Raw genomic sequence first — 16,778 nt, 5'->3', positions numbered from 1 at the left:
CCTACTAGGGTGAGGTGGAGCCTAGGTCTGAGGTCCCGGGTTACTCCCAACCCTGGATTTTATTATTTTATTTGCAGTGCTAAGGCTCAAATCTAGGCCCACATATATGTCAGGCATTCTGCTACTGAGCTACAGCCTTAGCCTCTTTTAAAATTGTCTTTTATTATATTTACCTATTTAGGATTTATTTGAGACAGGATCTCACTATATAGCCTGGATGGCCTTGAACCCCTCGAGCCTCCTACTTTAGTCTCCCAAGAGCCTGAATTACAACCCATTCTACCAGGCCTGGCCAGACCATGAATTTTCAGTCCCCGCAGTGAGGGCCTGAATAACCTTAGAGTGCTGGGCAGGACTGGGGCAGAGGGAAAGAGTCAAGCAGAGGTGCCTCAGGGACTGCCTCACCATGTACATCACAGTAATCACAGAGCTGAGCCAGGACAGGTGGGAGGAAAGTCACCTTCCCACCGCAGCTGCTAGGCCCAGATACTTTAAGGGAGCAGGAGAGCAGGCTACACCCCACACTGGCCCTGTAAGAGCTCTGTCCCCAGCAGAGCTCCAGCCCCAGATGGTTCTCATTCTCAGCAGTGACCTGACCCCAGGGGGTCTCTCAGGCTTTCCACTGGGGGCTCCTGGGGTCTTCAGGCTTCTCTGCAGGTGGGGCCTGAGGTCAGTGGAGCATCCAGGGCTTGTCTCCGGATAAGCTCTGCATACAGCCCGCCCTTTTTAAGGAGTTCTTCGTGGGTCCCGGCCTGGAGACAGAAGGAGTGTCATTTCAACCAAGCTAAACTTAGAGCGAGTCCCAGCCTCCACCACCTGTTGGGCTCCCAGCCACTTAAGCTAATGTCCCTTTTAGAGACACTTGACAACTCCAGGCTCATTTTAAATGAAACACCTCGGACATAGCTTGATTAGTCAAGGCCACTTCCTGCTCAGCGGACACTGAGAGGTCTGATCCCTCCTATGTCAGGCAGATCTCTATGAGTTCAAGGCCAGCCTGGTCTACAGAGGTAGTTCCAGGACTGCCAAGGTTACACAGAAAAAGCTGAATAGGTTTCTCAAAAAAAAAAAAAAAAAAAAAAAAACCACCACCACCAACAAAAAAGTCCCTGATGTGATATCTGAGCCCCTGGCCAGCTCTGCACTCTGCCTCAGTTTCTTCACCAATACCATATACATCCTCTGGTCCTGGGAGCCTGCAGCTCACCTCTCCCAGAGGTCAGAGCTTATCTGCAGACAGGAAGACCTTGGTCTGTTGGGGTGTTGTTCCCAGAACATGACCTCAAGCACCTGGAGCCAAGCCAGGTGCTCATATAGCTTAGCTATGCTACCTGAGCCACTGCCCACTCCCAGCCCGACTGACCTCACAGACTTGGCCATTGGCCATGACGACGATGCAGTGGGCCGCACGAACAGTACTGAGCCGGTGGGCAATGACTAACACGGTGCGACCAGCGCTGGCCCGGTCCAGTGCCTCCTGCACTACCCTTTCAGACTCTGCGTCTAGGGCACTGGTTGCCTCGTCCAGGATCAACACAGTGGGATGCTTGATGAGGGCTCGTGCGATGGCTAGGCGCTGCTTCTGACCACCAGACAAGGTTGTGCCCCGCTCACCTAGGGAAAGAGGGGGCAGGATGTGAAGTGATCCTTAGCTCCACACTTGGCGGTGGTAGGCATTGGGCACTGGATACTTAGGAACTTCTATGGGGCTCCTCTCAGGACCCCATCCCTACCCCAGGTGCACACTTGTCAGTCTGAGTGCTCCGGCATGATAATGCACACAAAGCACATGCATGAGTGCCCCTTCCTAGGTGGGTCTCTGAGCTGAGCAGCAGGTGCCGACAGCAACAACTATCTTCCGGGAACCCAGCCTCAGCTGTAGTATGACCATTGGTAACCAAGCATGAGCAGTGCAGCAAAAATGCTAAACACAGAAGCACCTGAAGCCACAGAGGACAGATGTGACATTCTGGGAGCCACAAATAACTTCAAGGGACTGCAAAAGAATGGCAGGGTCACAGGTCAGTAAGGGGAACAGTCCTGGAAGCCCAATAACAAGGAACACTGGAATTAAAAGCACAAGGGAGTGCCAACCAGGAGAGATGACAAGGCCCTCCCACGAGAATAACACAGAGCCTTGAGCATGTAAGCACAGCGACATTAGGACCTGAAGGGACTGCTAGAGATGGGCACAGGCTGAAAGATCCAGGTCAGTAGCTGAGAAGCCTTGAGAAGTACTGGAACATTCTGTACCATAACTCAGCTGCTGGATAGCACATACTCTCTATATGATACACACAGCCCCAGAGTTGGACATTAGAGCTGTAGGGATGAACATCCAAGGCTCAGGGTGTGAACGAGTTAGTGTGCTATTATATGGTCGAGTACCCTGAAATGAGAAAGGCCTGCACAAGACGCCAGCCTGTTGTGCTGAGGGATGCCACTGAAGTGCAAGAGACCCGGGGTATTCTGGGGACCAGAAGAACAGGGACAGTTTTGAGAGGAGTCCTCTTTCCTGTCTTGGGTTATGGTAGGGCTCCAGAGTATACAAGTCCCATTTACTGTTCTCCCATTTACCACTGTTATATTCTCTGTCTCCTACCAGAGCCCTGTCTAGTCTGTTATGCCTGAGTCACATGGGTTGGAGTTCTGTCCCCATAGAGCCACCTTTGTCCCCTCAACCACGGTCTGGTATTTCCTGGTTTGACTATCTCTGAGCTGCCCCTCTTAAGAGTCACACTGAGTTGCTCACTGCCCATAGAACCCTGGCTCCTGAGCCTCACCACTGCCCTGATGACCCAGTAGCTTCCCACCAAGGGACCCACCAACCACGGTATTGTAGCCATCAGGGAAGCTGCTGATGAACTCGTGGGCATTGGCTTCTCTTGCAGCTGTATACACCTCTTCATCAGAAGCGTCCACTTTCCCAAATCGGATATTCTCCATGATGGTTGTTCCAAATAAGACTGGCTCCTGCAAGGTTGAGGGGCATGGGAACACAGAGATGGCATTTACAGACTATACTCTGAGTTCAGTCTCAGAATCTGGGGACTGCCATGAGCACCAGGGACCTATTTTAGAGAACCCCAATTGCAGGGAGGGTCTGAAGTTCAAAGCCAGGCTCCAGTCATGTGAGGACAGGGTGGCTCATCAGTGGGACACAGACTCCCTCACAAAGGTTATGATGGACAGGCCCTATAAAGTGATAGCGGGCCACTTGAGTTTTAGTCTCTTCCTCCATGTGGATAGTTGTCCCTCCTATAGTGGTGTGCTGGCTTTATCTCTAGCCCACAAAGAAAAAAATGGCCCCTCGTTGGGCTTGGTGGGTGGTGGCCACTGGCAGTCTCAGGACCACTGCTCTCAGATCCTAGGACTGCAGTGTCTATGCTCTGGAGTACGAGGATCGAGCTGCAGCTGTCTGGGAGAGGACATCTTGGACCTACAGAATGGCAGGGAACCGTTTAGGCCACAGACATCCTCAGAGGGTCAGGGAGAATAGTGGAGAAGAAAGAAAAGGGGCCCTGGTTTGATGCTCAGCTTCTGCCAGCCTCTGCCCTTCACCTGGCTGATGAAGCCGATGACCTGGCCCCGGAGCCAGGAGGGGTTGAGAGTACGCAGGTCGTGCCCATCCAGCATCACCATGCCAGCTGTGGGGTCATAGAAGCGCTCCAGCAGGGAAGCCACTGTGGTCTTTCCTGGAAGAAGGGGAAGTTGGAGGTGTGGGAAGAGAGGGTTTTGGAGACTCTCCCAGCAAAGAGGGACCCTTGTGGCATGGAGGATACCCATCCTAGGTAGGAGCAGGAACCAATGAGGGTTTGCTACCAGCCATGTTCCAAGTGGCTACCAAAAAATAAACCAGAGGACAGGAGATGGTGAGGTTCTCCTTACCTCCCCCAGACTGGCCCACAAGGGCCACAATCTTGCCAGGTGGCAGCGTTAGGGTGAAATCCTTGAGCACCTCGAAGCCAGGGCGGCAGGGGTAGCTGTGGAAGGCCAAGTGAGCCCCAGTCAGACTGGGTTTCTGAACTTTACTGTCCTTCTAAGTCCCCCGACAGGGCCTTGCTTACAGGAGTATTCCGTTAGAATGCCTCCCGACTTCGTCTCATCCTCAGTCCACCCACCAATGCTGACCTGAAGCTGACATTCTGGAAGGTGATGGAGCCATGAAGGTCCTTGCTGGGGATGCAGTAGCCCCCTGTCAATGGGATGCAGGGGCTCAGGGCCATGTACTCAAAGACGCGGGCACCTGCACTCAGTCCACGTACCACCTGCAGAGGGAATCTAGTTTGTGGTTTAAATTAGAAACTGGGGCTCCCATGGAAGGGGGCTTCTGGTACTGGATAGGGCTGCAGTGTATCTATCCAGAGCTCTCATAGCACAGACACACAGACACACATCATCTTGGGACAATCTCACTTACCTGACCAAACAGGACAGAGAGACTGGCCATAGACCTGTCAGGAGAGAGAGTTGGAAGAGGTGTTAATAAGAGCAGGAGGAAGGAAAAGGTAGGAGAGACAAGGACATAGGGCTAATGCAGAGAAAGCCCCCAATATCTTATGGCTACAGGAGCCCTGTGATCCTGTAACACCAGACCATTAAGCTTCTGTCCCCTCTCCACTTACAGGCTAAGTCAAGATCTGGAGGATGCTCCAGGAGGTAGTGAATGTGGGAAATGCCTGGGACTCAATGGTACGCCTAAATGCTTCCCAGGCCTTCAGTATGCAGGGTGAAGCTGGTCCACATCAGCCCAGCGGAAAGGGTATAACTGATCCCATGACCTCTTCCTGACATGACTGTGCAGATGCCTTGACAGAGGTCACAGGGATAGGGGTAGGTCTACAATGGAAGGACAGATCTAATGCTAGATATCTGGGAAAGCAAGGACTCACTTTCAAAGTACGGTGAGAAGGAGTCACGCCCTTTCAGGAAACAAAGAAAATAGGGACGGGGCTATAAGGGGAAGCCCTGGAGAGCCCCCAAAGCAAAACTCCCCCACAAAGATTTTACTGTGGGTTTGCCCTAAAGTTGGGTATGTGTAGGAGATGGCATGTGTTTATCTGTCTAGACAGTGGGTCACCTCCCTTGTCTTGGCAGGGCTCGGGCTGGAGCTGGTCGCCTACTATGAGCTAAGGAGGTAGATGAGTCAACAGCCTTAGTCACGGTCCCCAGTGGGTTGGCCAACCCATGACTGTATATGCCACTGTGTGCAATGGGGTCCCTTCTGAGGAAAAAGGCTGCCATCCCAGAAAGCTATGGGACAAATTCACTTGTTCCAGTGCTGGGGTAAGTACCTTAAAGTTCTCAAGGAAACAGTTATGGAAGGCTTAGGGAAATAGGCACTTGTCAGGAGCAGAAGGCTGTGGAGGGCGGGGCTAGGTGGGTGAGTTATCTGTGGATGTGGATGGGACCAGCTCACATGAGACCTGGAAGCCATTAGAGCCTGGCAAAGGGGCGAACCGCAACTGAAATCCAAAACACACATGACTCACGGGAGTGCCCTGACCTTGCTCTGACAGCTGGCACAATGGGACCAGCTGCAGACTGATGAAGTGAACCGGCCCGGACAAGTTCCCTAGGAGACCATCCATTCTCTGCCAAAAGGAACACTTAGTTGGGGCTGCTCTGTCCTGCTCATTCCTCCCTTTGGACCTCAGCCCCAGCATATGAACCCTTGGATACACAGCAAGGGCCAGGAAGAAAGACAACAGCTTCCGTAAGGAGGCGGATTCCTCCAGGTGGCTGGTGATGGCGATCTGACCGGGGACTGAGATGGTGCAGGCTGCCCCCAGGGCTGCCCCGCAGTTACAAGCGCAGTGCTGCTTAGGGGCTGAGTAGTACAGTAGGCAGGTAAGAACATGAACGTGGGAGGTGTGTGCCCAGGGAGTAGAGCCAAGTAGTTCGGCTGAGTGCACGGCACGAGAAGGATCATGAGGTGCTGGAGTCCAGGCTGATGAGGGAATTAGGTCATCAAGGTAGCAGAGGGGACATGGTGATCTCCCCCTCTTCTGCAATCAGAGTACCTAGATCCCAAAGACAGGAAGGAACAGCTGCTGGGCCAGAGGACAGATTAAGCTTCTGGGACCAGAGGGTCTGAAGGTCCTTGGTGTGGAGCAGGAACGGAACCAGGGGCAATGTTCATGCAGCTGGGAACCAGGTGTACTCTGCAGACCTCTGGCTGCAGTGGGGATGGGACTGTTCTATTATACTCACCCTGGGCACTGTCAACCATACACTAAGCCATTCTCTAAGAAACTGTGGCGTTACAGCAATGGCAAGATAGGACTCTGGGTAGGGACAGGGCTCCACTGCGATCAGAGTGTCATCTCTAGCTGGGCAGTGGTGATGCACGCCTTTAATCCCAGCACTTGGGAGGCAGAAGCAGGCGGATCTCTGTGAGTTTGAGGCTAGCCTGGTCTACAGAGTTAGTTCTAGGACAGCCAGAGCTACACAGAGAAACCGTGTTTCACTCCCTCCTCAAAAGTTTTATCTTTGTAGGGAATGATCAATTTGAGACGAGGGGGCACTTCTTGACATGGATGGTGCTAACATGTCTTTGCTCTTAATTATTTATTATAGTATACTCACTCTTTAATTATTTATAATATATATTTATATGTTTATACTTGCTATATATAGGGAAAGCAAGGTAGAAAACAACAGAAAGTGAGTTTCATTGAGAAAGAGAAGGGGATTACATTAGAAGCCCATGAGGGGAGCCCACTGAGGCTGCCTTATGCCCAAGGGGACAGATGAGCTCCGGGTTGCTGCACAGGGTAGACGGGGCTCAACTAAGCAAGGAAATGAAAGCTACCCGAGTAGCATTTGTGCAGTAGGGAGTCTGTGTCTCATCCCGAGAAACGGTCTGAGGTCAAGACAGCCCTTAAAAAGCTTGTCAAGGATGGTCTATCTACAGGATACTCAGTTCCGACACATGCCACAAGATGGAGGGGACCCTCACCCCCAAAGCACTGTGCTGGGTGAAAGCAGCCAGGCACAAAGAGAGTGGCGATGTGTGACCGCTCTTCTGTGTGCTCTTTAGTGTGGCCAGGGTCACAGAAGGCAGACGGTAGAAGGGTGCCAGAGCTGGGGAGAAGTAGGAAGCTAGTGTTCAAAGGGAGTGAAGTCTCACTTTTGTGGGAAGCTAAGTTCAGGTGATGGGTGTTAGTGGTGGCTGGAACACTGGGACATGCACAACGCTGCCACAGTGGATACTTAAAGATGGCTGAGGTGGTAAACTTTCCATTGTCTGTGTCACCACAATTCACTTGGTTTTTGAAAGTTTCTCAAGAACACTTGAGGGTTGTCTGGGAAGCTAATGATGCTAACTGCATTCCTGAATACAGGCTCAGTGAAGCCAGAGAAGGCTCTGGTGGAAGTTTTGGGGCTCTTCCTTGCTCTGTGTTGGTTAGTGTTATGCACTAACCCCTTCCCGAAGCGTGCTGGCACCCCTCTTCTCCTAGTAAGCAGGGTTATAGAAGGATTGAATGGGGGGCATGATGGGATAGATGAAGACAGAACTACTGAGAGATGAGAATGATCCCCACTCACCTTTGGACCGTCTGGGAAGCCACCAGGAAGGACATGAGGTCTCCCCCTCTCAGCTGCTGTCCAGCCACAAGGGAGCCCCCAATGAACAGGGTGCCCAAGACCATACCTACATGGAAAGGGGCCAGGCAGTGAGGCAGGAAGTGGCTAGAGATGAGGATTGAGTCCTGAGTCTTATCCCTGCTCTGCCACCAGCTGACTTTTAGGCCTGAATTCCTTATTTGCAAAACAAGATGAGCAGGCCAGGTTTAGTGACATTTAGTAACATTCATGAGGCTAAGGCAGGAGGATCACGAGTTCAAGGCAGCCTGGGATATAGAAAAAGTCTGAAGTTAGCCTAGGTAACTTAGCGAAGGGCTGGGGAGATGGCGCAGCAACTAAGGGCACATATCGCTCAGGCTGAGGACCTGAGTTCAGTTCCCAGCAGCCACATCAGGCAGCTCACAACTGCCTGGAACTTCAGCTCTGGTGGCCTCTGTGGGCCCTGCACTCACATACACATACCCACATGTACACATAATTTTAAAAAAAATGAGGGGCTGGAGAGATGGCTCAGAAGTTAAGAGCATTAATTGCTCTTCCTAGGTCCTGAGTTCAATTCCCAGCAACCACACGGTGGCTCACAACCATCTGTAATGAGATCTGGTGCCCTCTTTTGGTCTGTAGGTATACAGACAGAACACTGTACACATAATGAATAAATAAAAATCTTTAAAAAAAAACTATAAAGGGGTTGGAGAGACAGATCAGTAGTAGTAGTTTTCCTAAAATGCTATGGTCCTGATTCTACCCTAGTGGCACAAAAATAAATAGGAGTGGGGACGGGCAAGAGTACACACACTCCCTAAGGGTGCCCTGTAGCTTCCATAAGCTAAGGAAGGAATGTCACTCTCTAGTTCCCTACAGTTGGTGGTAGCTGGAGCATCTCACAAATGAAGGTACTCAATATGTTAGAAACATCCGGGCAGGTGGAGACTGCTGCCTATCTCTGCTCTCACCTAGCCCATGCCCGCGTCCCCTCCCAGGCAGGGCCTCATTCACTCACAGTTAAAAGCGATGTTGGAGAGCCCTTGGAACAAGGCAATGCCCCTGCCCAGCTCTTCTGCCTTACAGCGGCATGACTCCAGCTCTGTTTGATAGCGTCTGGGAAGAAAGGCCAGGCTGGGCACTCAGGAAGCATCTGGGCTGAGGGCCAGGGCAGGGGAGGGTATGTGAGAATGACGGACCCATTTTGTACTCTGCTTTCCCAGGACTTACTCCTCTTCCCTCTGCTCCATAGCAAAGGCCCGCACAGTCCGAACATTGCCTAGGGCCTCGTCTGCCACGCCTGTGGCCCTGGCAATCTGCATGGAGACAGAGAAACAGGGAGTAGGTTATAGACAGGAAGAGGGGCAATGAGGGTCAAGAAGAATGAGCCAGAGATGCTAGGAAGAAACAAGGAGGACATGTCGAGAATTCCAGTACCTGCTCCTGACACTGGCGAGACAACTTTCGGAGCCCTGAGCCCATCAGGGTGCCCACTCCCATGAGGGCAGGCGTGGCGACAGCCAGCAGCAGCGTGAGGCGTGGGGACAGCATAGACAGGGACACCAGGCTACCAATCACTTGGGTACAACTGCGCAGTCCCTGGGTAGTGAGAGGAGGGCAGGAGGCTTTGGAGCATCAGCATAGGTAGCGGGTGTTCTGCTGATAGTGGGATGGGTACAGCTCTGGAGGTCCTGGGGCAGTCACTGGTGACCACCCAGGACCTGATCACAAGCTGTGGAAGGGATGGGTGAGAATGTTCACAGGCTAAACTCCTTTGACTCTAGACAAATCCATTGCTTATTTCTGTTGTGGACACACTAAGCTGCACAGGGATATGCTGACTGCCATGGGCCAGAGTTCTGTCAAACCTGGAGCCAGGTGAGGGAGGGGCTGTCAGTATGCGGCAGAGTCATGCATGAATTCAACGCTGACTAGCAAAGGGTACAAAGGGGTCAGGCTGGGTCAAATGAGTTTACTCCTATCAGGGTGGTTCATAATTGCCTATAAATGGCTTTCTGGGGGAGCCAGGGTTTCAGAGCGTGGAGCAGCAGGCTGTCCTGACCTTGACACCGCCCTGTGACTCCATCCTCCAGATTCACTGTTCCCTTTATCTCGCACTTTCCCCAGGCAGTAGTAAACCTCATTCTACAGAGAGCTGGGCAGGGGCACTGCCTTGTTCCAGCGTAACTTCAGGCTGTCAGAGCTGGGGCAGGCAAGTCTGGCTGCTGACCTTGCACAGGGGCCTGACCCACTGACCTGGGAGATGACAAGCTTGAAGGATGACTTGAATTCTTGCACGTCGGTAGTCAAGCGGCTCACTAGCTGCCCTGTCTTTTTGGCATCAAAGAAAGCAATGTCTTGCCTGGCAGTAAAACATGACGGTAGTAGAAGGAGGAAGATAGGGAGATGTTACTTCAGGATCTGGCCCTCCGAGACCTCCTGGGAGCCATCAGTCACCCTGGACCCACCCCCTACAGCTGGCAGTACCGGAGCAGGGAGCTGAAAAGGGCTCTCCGCATGTCCATGGCCATGCGCTCACCAATGTGGGACAGCAGCAGTAGGTATCCGAAGGTCATCAATCCCTGTAAGAAAGGCCTGGTACTCAGGGAGGCCCCAGGAAGGCTGCTGTGAGCCCCAGGCCCTCCTACCCCACTGTACCTGAACACCGTAGAGTAGGAGCAGCTGGGTACTGAGCCTACGGGACTCAGACATGAAACTCCCCACACGGTCCCTCATGTACTTGGCCACAATCTCCACCAGCTGGCCCAGGAGCAGGGGGATCTGCACATTCACTAGTGCCGCACCCAAGGCCAGCTGGAATGGGGACAGAGGGAAAAGACACTTGAAGAGGAGGCCATTTTTGTCCCCTCCCCAGTTCTGACTTTGGCTTCTCCTTTCCCCTTACTGAGCCTTGTCCACCCTGGGGCTGCTCATGTGGTCACAGAAGCGTCTCTCTGAGAGTTGAAATCCAGGCCTCCAGCCCCTGAGTTCTCTTATCCCACAAACTCAGTCCCCCTGCATGGGCCATCCTGATGCCCAGAGCCCAGGCAGCCCTTGCTGTTCCCACAAGGCAGAAACGCTGTTCCTGTGCAACTCAGGTTTGGAGCTGCCTAGGCCTTTCCTGGCTTGAGCACAGAGGGCAGGGAAAGTCTCACCACAATGGCTACCCCCAGGGCCAGCAGGTGGGGGTGAAGGAAATGCCAGAACAGCTTCCAGTTAAAGCGCAGCTCCTGGGCACTGGGTGTGTGCTGGGCAGGACGGGATCCTTCGGCTTCACACAGTGCTACAAGGCAGAGGCGGGGATGCTGCCACAGCACTGCAGGAACCACCAAGGTTCCCCCAACCCAACACCAGGCAGAGGGGCTCCGTCGGGAAGCTGGTGGGACTTGAGGGAGATGAGTCCGGAGCTGTGACCGGAGCTGGGCCACTGCTTGGAGGAGGCGTGAGCTGAATCGGTCATCTGAAGACCTGTAGATAGGAAAAAGCAACGACAGCTGTGGTGAGCCTTCTGGAACAGCATTTTATCTGCTGCCTCTCCTAGGGACATTTTTTTTTTTTTATTTTACTTTACTCTTGAGATAAGATCTACTAATATTCCCCAGCCTGGCCTTGAACTTCTGCTCTCAAATGACCTTCCTGAGTAGCTACGACTACAGGTATGTGCTACCTCACCTAGAATGAATGTCTTAGGACAGTCTTAAGCAACTTTGGTTTGTAAGACACTTGCACAGGTGAGGAATGCGATGTTATCAGACTACACTCTTGAGAGCCTTTCCCCTAGCATTGCCTTTCAGCCAGCATCAGCCAGCATCAGCCAGCAAGGCCCCCATTTAGCCTCCAGCACCCTGGTCAGCACAGGTCTCCAGCCTGTCAGACTGAGAAGAGACTTGGAGTGGCAGCCAGCCCCAGGCCTCCTTTGCAGGGACAGACCAAGGCTTCCTAGAGGCCGGCTCAGAGAGAATCCTAGGGGCAAGCTTCTTTGGGCCTGGCCCTGCACATGTGCAAGGTAATCAACATGGCAGCCATGACCTAGAAATAGTGAGTTGATGGTCCATAGCCCCTCCATGACGCTAGAAGATGCCCTTATTCTCTCTTGGTAAGAACAACAGACAGGTGGTACAATTTGTCCCCAGGGATGAGATGGGCGAGAGGGAACTTTGCTGTCTGGTTCCAGAATCCTACAGTTCATTCTACTGTCCTACATTTGATATGGCCAAGGCTATGTGTGGTAGGCCCTGAGTGCCTGATGCATGAAGACAGAGGGTCAGATGTTCCCCTTCCACTGCTGCCAGAGGACACAGAAAAACACAAAGGACTAATCGTATCCTCTTAGATGGCCAAGTCCTTCTTTCCTTCAGGTCTTACACGGACATAATGGAAAAGTAGATTCAACTGCTTACAACATCTGTGAACCTAGTGTGTCATAGAGTATGGAACTGACCAAGTTGGGCAAAGCAAATTCCTTCTCCTGGGGTCATGCTGGTTGGGGCGAGGGTGGGGTGAAGAAGCCTAGAGGTCAAAGAGCAGTAGGTGCCGCTTTGTTTGACAAAAGCATCAGAAAAGGTACAAGTTCAGACTGGGGACAGTGGGGAGGGGAGGCAATGGAATGCTCTCAGGAGCTTCCAAAGTAAGAGTAAGAGTTTCAGCAACAATGTAGCTGTGACAGGGCACATGGGGAGGGAGAGGAAGCAGGTGCCCTGGAGGGGCAGTCATCCCAGTCTCGGCAAAGCACTGGGATGTGAGAAGACCACTGTGCAGGCTCTTCAGGGCCGTCTGTGGTTTTTAGGATAAGGAGTAATGAAATCAGGTTTGTATTTTAGAAGTCATAGCAGAGAAGAGCAGGAGGGGAAGGCCAGGGCAGAGGGAGTCTGTTTGGAGCAGAGGTTATCTGGCCAAAAGCACACAGAGGAATGCTCTAAACAGACTAATGAGGAGGACTACACAAGCGGGGTGTGGCCGTGCATTTCTGAAATCCCAGACTTGGGAGGCTGAGGCTGGAAGATTTCAAGTTCAAGGCCAGCTGGTGCAACAAAGTGAGACCTCATTAACAGTTCCCTACTGCTCTTATAGAGGACCTGAGTTTGATTCCAGCACTCCTATCAGGAAGCTCACGGCGGTTATAACTGCAGCTCGAGGGGATCCAATCTCTCTGGCCTCCTCTGACACCTGTGCTATTGTACACATAACCCTCACACATACACATAAAGATAATTAACATAAACATAATTCAAAATAAGTAAGAATCCAGAGTGGGGCTTTGCATGGTTTTTAGTATCATGGCTTTTCGTATTTCCACACCCTCCTTATTATAAATTTCCCTTCTTTACTCTCAGGGAAGCCTGTGCTTAACCTTGCCTGGTTTGTCCTTTTTTCCACTGTCCCTGAAGTCAATCTATCTTCAGTTTTAGATAAAACTCACTTTCTTTTCTTTCTGCACCACTGGCCTACTTTTCCATTAGCTAATATCTTCCTGAGGAGGCAAGGTCTTATTTTATTTTCCAGAGCGCAGGAAACCTCTGGGATATGAGATATCTGTTGGGCAGAAGTTTGTGGGGCTGTGCAGGTCCCCATGCACAGGGAGCTGCATCAGAGGCTGCCCTGACACCTTCAATGTTTTGTAAACATACAGATTCACTGTGACTGGCACCGTACATTGTGACTTAGCACAATTCCCCAGTACAATCCAGCACTCTCTGTGTGGGGGTGTATGTGTGGATGCCAAAGTTGAAAGGTTTCACAAAATACTTCCCTTAATTATGAAACACGTATTCTGACAGATTCTACTATATTCCTTTCAAAATGATCCTGACTGCTAAATTCCTTTCATGAACTGAAATGAATGCATTCATTTTTTTGGCCTTACCTTGTGTCTCTTTATGGTTTAAATATTATCAACACCCTCATTCTTTCCTAAAGACTGTTTTCGAAGCATTAATAATTTACCATGGCTACTTTCCAGCTACTCTCATCTCCTCCAGACCAAGACTCTAAGAAGGCACTGTGATCGCCAACAATTGGTGGACAGCTTCCAGCCTAGCACTTCTAGCTCGGGGCTCGTCCTTCCTCCATCAAACAGATGGGCTTTCCACATGGTCACCCACCCTTGGCAATCTTCCTCTGGACCTCTTAGGGAAACACTTGCTTCTTATAGAATATTTACAATTAAATTCTAGATTCTGGGTAGCAGGGCACCCCTACAATCCCAGCACTCAGGAGGCAGAGGCAGGTGGGTCTCTGTGAGTTCAGGTCCCAGGCCAGCCAGAGCTGCATAGTGAAACTTTGTCTTCAAAAACAAAAACAAAACAAAACAAAGCAGGGAGGGGGGAGAAGAAAAAAATTAGACTCTGGATTCTTGTTTGTTTTCAACTTATTTTTTCCTCTGGACCAGTGAGTATAGGCTGGAGTTTTTTTCTAATATATATATATATATATATATACATATATATACATATATACATACATATACATATATATAATGAATATAATATTCTGTCTATGTGTATGCCTGCAGGCCAGAAGAGGGCACCAAATCCCATTACAGATGGTTGTGAGCCACCATGTGGTTGCTGGGAATTGAACTCAGGTCCTTTGGAAAAGCAGGTAATGCTCTTAACCTCTGAGCCATCTCTCCAGCCCGTCTTTCTTTTTTTTAAATTTTTTTTCGAGACAGGATTTTTCTGTGTAGCTTTGGAGCCTGTCCTGGCACTAGCTGTTGTAGACCAGACTGGCTTCAAATTCACAGAGATCCACCTGCCTCTGCTTCCCCAGTGTGCTGGGATTAAAGGAGTGTGCCACCATCGCCCAGCTGGAGTTTTTATTTTTTAAATCTTACCAAGAATGGCTCAGGTTTTTCCACCCAGGGTACTAGGAATTGAGCCTATGGTTCATGGATAACAAGAAAATGTTCTGCCACTAAACATGGTCCCAGCCCTCTTTTTGCTCTTTATTTTTTTAATTTTTACATTTTATTTATTTGTGTGTGTATGTGTGTGAGTATGTATGTGTATAAGTGTATGTATGTGTGTGTGTGTATGTATGTGTATGAGTGTCTGTGTGAGTGTGTGTGAGTGTGTGTATGCGTGTGTGTGTGTGCGCGCGCGCCTGAGTGAGTGGAGATCAAAGGACACTTGCAGGAATCAGTTCTGGGCTTCCACATGTGGGTCCCAGGGACCGACAAACTCAGGGGATCATGCTGGCACCACATCTTTACCTACTGAAACATCCAAATGGCCTTTTTACTCTTCATTTTGACACAGGATCTTACAAAGTTGTCCAGTTAGGCCTTGAACTTAGAATGCATGATATACATTCTACTGTACATTGAATTTAGACTCAGCCTCCTGAGAAAATAGGATTGTAGGCTCCTACTAGGCCCAGTTCAGACGGACTCAATTCCTGATGCATCAGCTCTAAGAATCACTTCTTGATTCATTTTGTACACTCCATAGCCCAGAATGACACACAACTCACTCTGTATCCATGCTGGCTTCAAATTCCTAGCAGCCTTCCAGCTTCAGCCTGAATGTTTTTCTACGTAGCTCTCTATAGATCAGGCTGGCCTTGAATTCACAGAGTTTCACTAAGCCCAGCTAAGAACTACTTAAAAAAAATTTAAATGCATGTGTTTATTTATTGAGTTTGGGGCCGTGGAGGTCAAAGGGCAATTTGCCGGGAGTTGCGCTTTCCAATCATATGAGTTCTCAGGTCGAACCCAGGTCTTCAGGTTTGGTGCAAGTGCCCTTGCCCGCTGAGCCATCTCGCGAGCTAAAGAATCTTTTTTCATCATTTAAAATTATTTCGGCTAATCCTGAAACAACATCAATAGTAAATATCTACGGACACCAATTACAGATACGTCCAGATCTCCAGGTGGATTACCAGAAAGCGGACGCCGGCTGCGAGAGGCGCCTCTTGATGGGCAGTGGTGCCTGGGTGTGGCCACAGACCCGGAGTCAGAAGTGTCCTGTTAGCTAGTAGGTGCAGACCTGCGGAGCCTCCTGCTGGCACCCACACTGCACCGTAAATAATTGAGGCCAATTCCCTGAGGAGAGACATTCTACTCCTGCCGAGAGCCTACAGCTCCCAAAAGGCCCCGCGCGACTCCAGAACTACACCTCCCAGCGGGCACCGCGCGATGCCGGCCGGTCAATGGCCTGCATTTTAAGTAACCCTCATTCTTTTACCTGGCGGCCGAGAATGTCTGGAAGCGCAAGGATTGTAGCGACCAGCCTGGAAATGGACCACCCCGAATTCCGACCCGAAATAAGTGCACCAACATGATGAGGCAGTAAGACAGGAACAATGGGCAACGGCAATCTCACTCTCATCCTACCAAGGGCTCCATGTTAGCTACGGCCACCATCCCGACAACCCCCTCGCACCTCGGCGGTGATTGGAGAAAACACTCATCAGACTTGCCACAAAGCTGTGATTGGATAAAATGTTGGCTGAGGCGGTACTTTTCGTTCAGTGCCCCAGGGTCAGGTGACGGTCGGAGGGTGTGCTACGTTCATTCTCACGTTAGGGGAAGTCACGTTATGGGAGGGAACGCTTCTGGCTTCAGGCCGTTTCACTAGGGATATTCCTGATAGTCTCTACGTGCCCTGGCATCTTCAGAGAGTGTTATGTGCTGGTTTTGGGGGAGGAATGGGCGAAAATAGACTGGGGAAGTTTAAAACAAACAAAAACCTACATGCACGTGACATGCCACCACTCACTCTAGTCTCCAACTCTTGGAGACTTGAGCCACATGCATTGAAAACGCCCCGACTGGTCCCGATAGTGACCCTCAATTATTTTGAATTATTAGTATGGAGGTTATGAAGCTTATCAAGGTGCAACCTAAGATCTAACCCACAGGTTCCTTCCTGATTTGGGTCTTAATCACTGGCCTAAGGTTCTAGCCCAAGAGCGAGAGGCGCTTGCACCTGTGGGGCACTTATTATTGCTATAATTATCCCCTATACGATCCCCAACGGAATCCTGCTACGTAGCTCTGGCTAGCCTGAAACTCCCTTTGTAACCCAGGCTTGTCTTGAACTCGCTATCCTTCCTTCCCAGCGCTGGGATTACAGGTTTGAGTCACCAAGCCTTCTATGTAATTATTTTTTTAACTGCCTCCTCCACCGGGCTGTGGCTTCTCGGTGGGAGTGGCTCTTACTCGTTCCTGTTCCTCTCTAGACTTGTCAGGGAAAAGCGCCCTA

At 50.7% G+C, this 16,778-nt stretch overlaps 1 protein-coding gene across 1 annotated transcript; it reads right to left on the bottom strand.

Moving 5' to 3' along the window:
* Window positions 1–142: 142 nt before the first annotated feature.
* Abcb8 (ATP binding cassette subfamily B member 8) lies at window positions 143–15,968 on the bottom strand. Its single transcript, XM_048440273.3, is given in 17 exon segments — window positions 143–664; window positions 666–752; window positions 1,364–1,614; window positions 2,826–2,973; window positions 3,562–3,695; window positions 3,889–3,983; window positions 4,132–4,268; window positions 4,421–4,454; window positions 7,552–7,657; window positions 8,594–8,691; window positions 8,806–8,891; window positions 9,013–9,174; window positions 9,832–9,937; window positions 10,063–10,157; window positions 10,234–10,389; window positions 10,731–11,043; window positions 15,759–15,968. Coding segments are annotated over 17 exon segments (2,157 nt in total). The 5' UTR covers window positions 15,854–15,968; the 3' UTR covers window positions 143–610.
* Window positions 15,969–16,778: the final 810 nt, after the last annotated feature.

The sequence above is a fragment of the Myodes glareolus genome, chromosome 6, assembly GCF_982192425.1.
Source record: "Myodes glareolus chromosome 6, mMyoGla1.1, whole genome shotgun sequence".
Classification (NCBI taxonomy): Eukaryota; Metazoa; Chordata; class Mammalia; order Rodentia; family Cricetidae; genus Myodes; species Myodes glareolus.
This window is presented reverse-complemented; position numbering and strand designations above follow the sequence as displayed.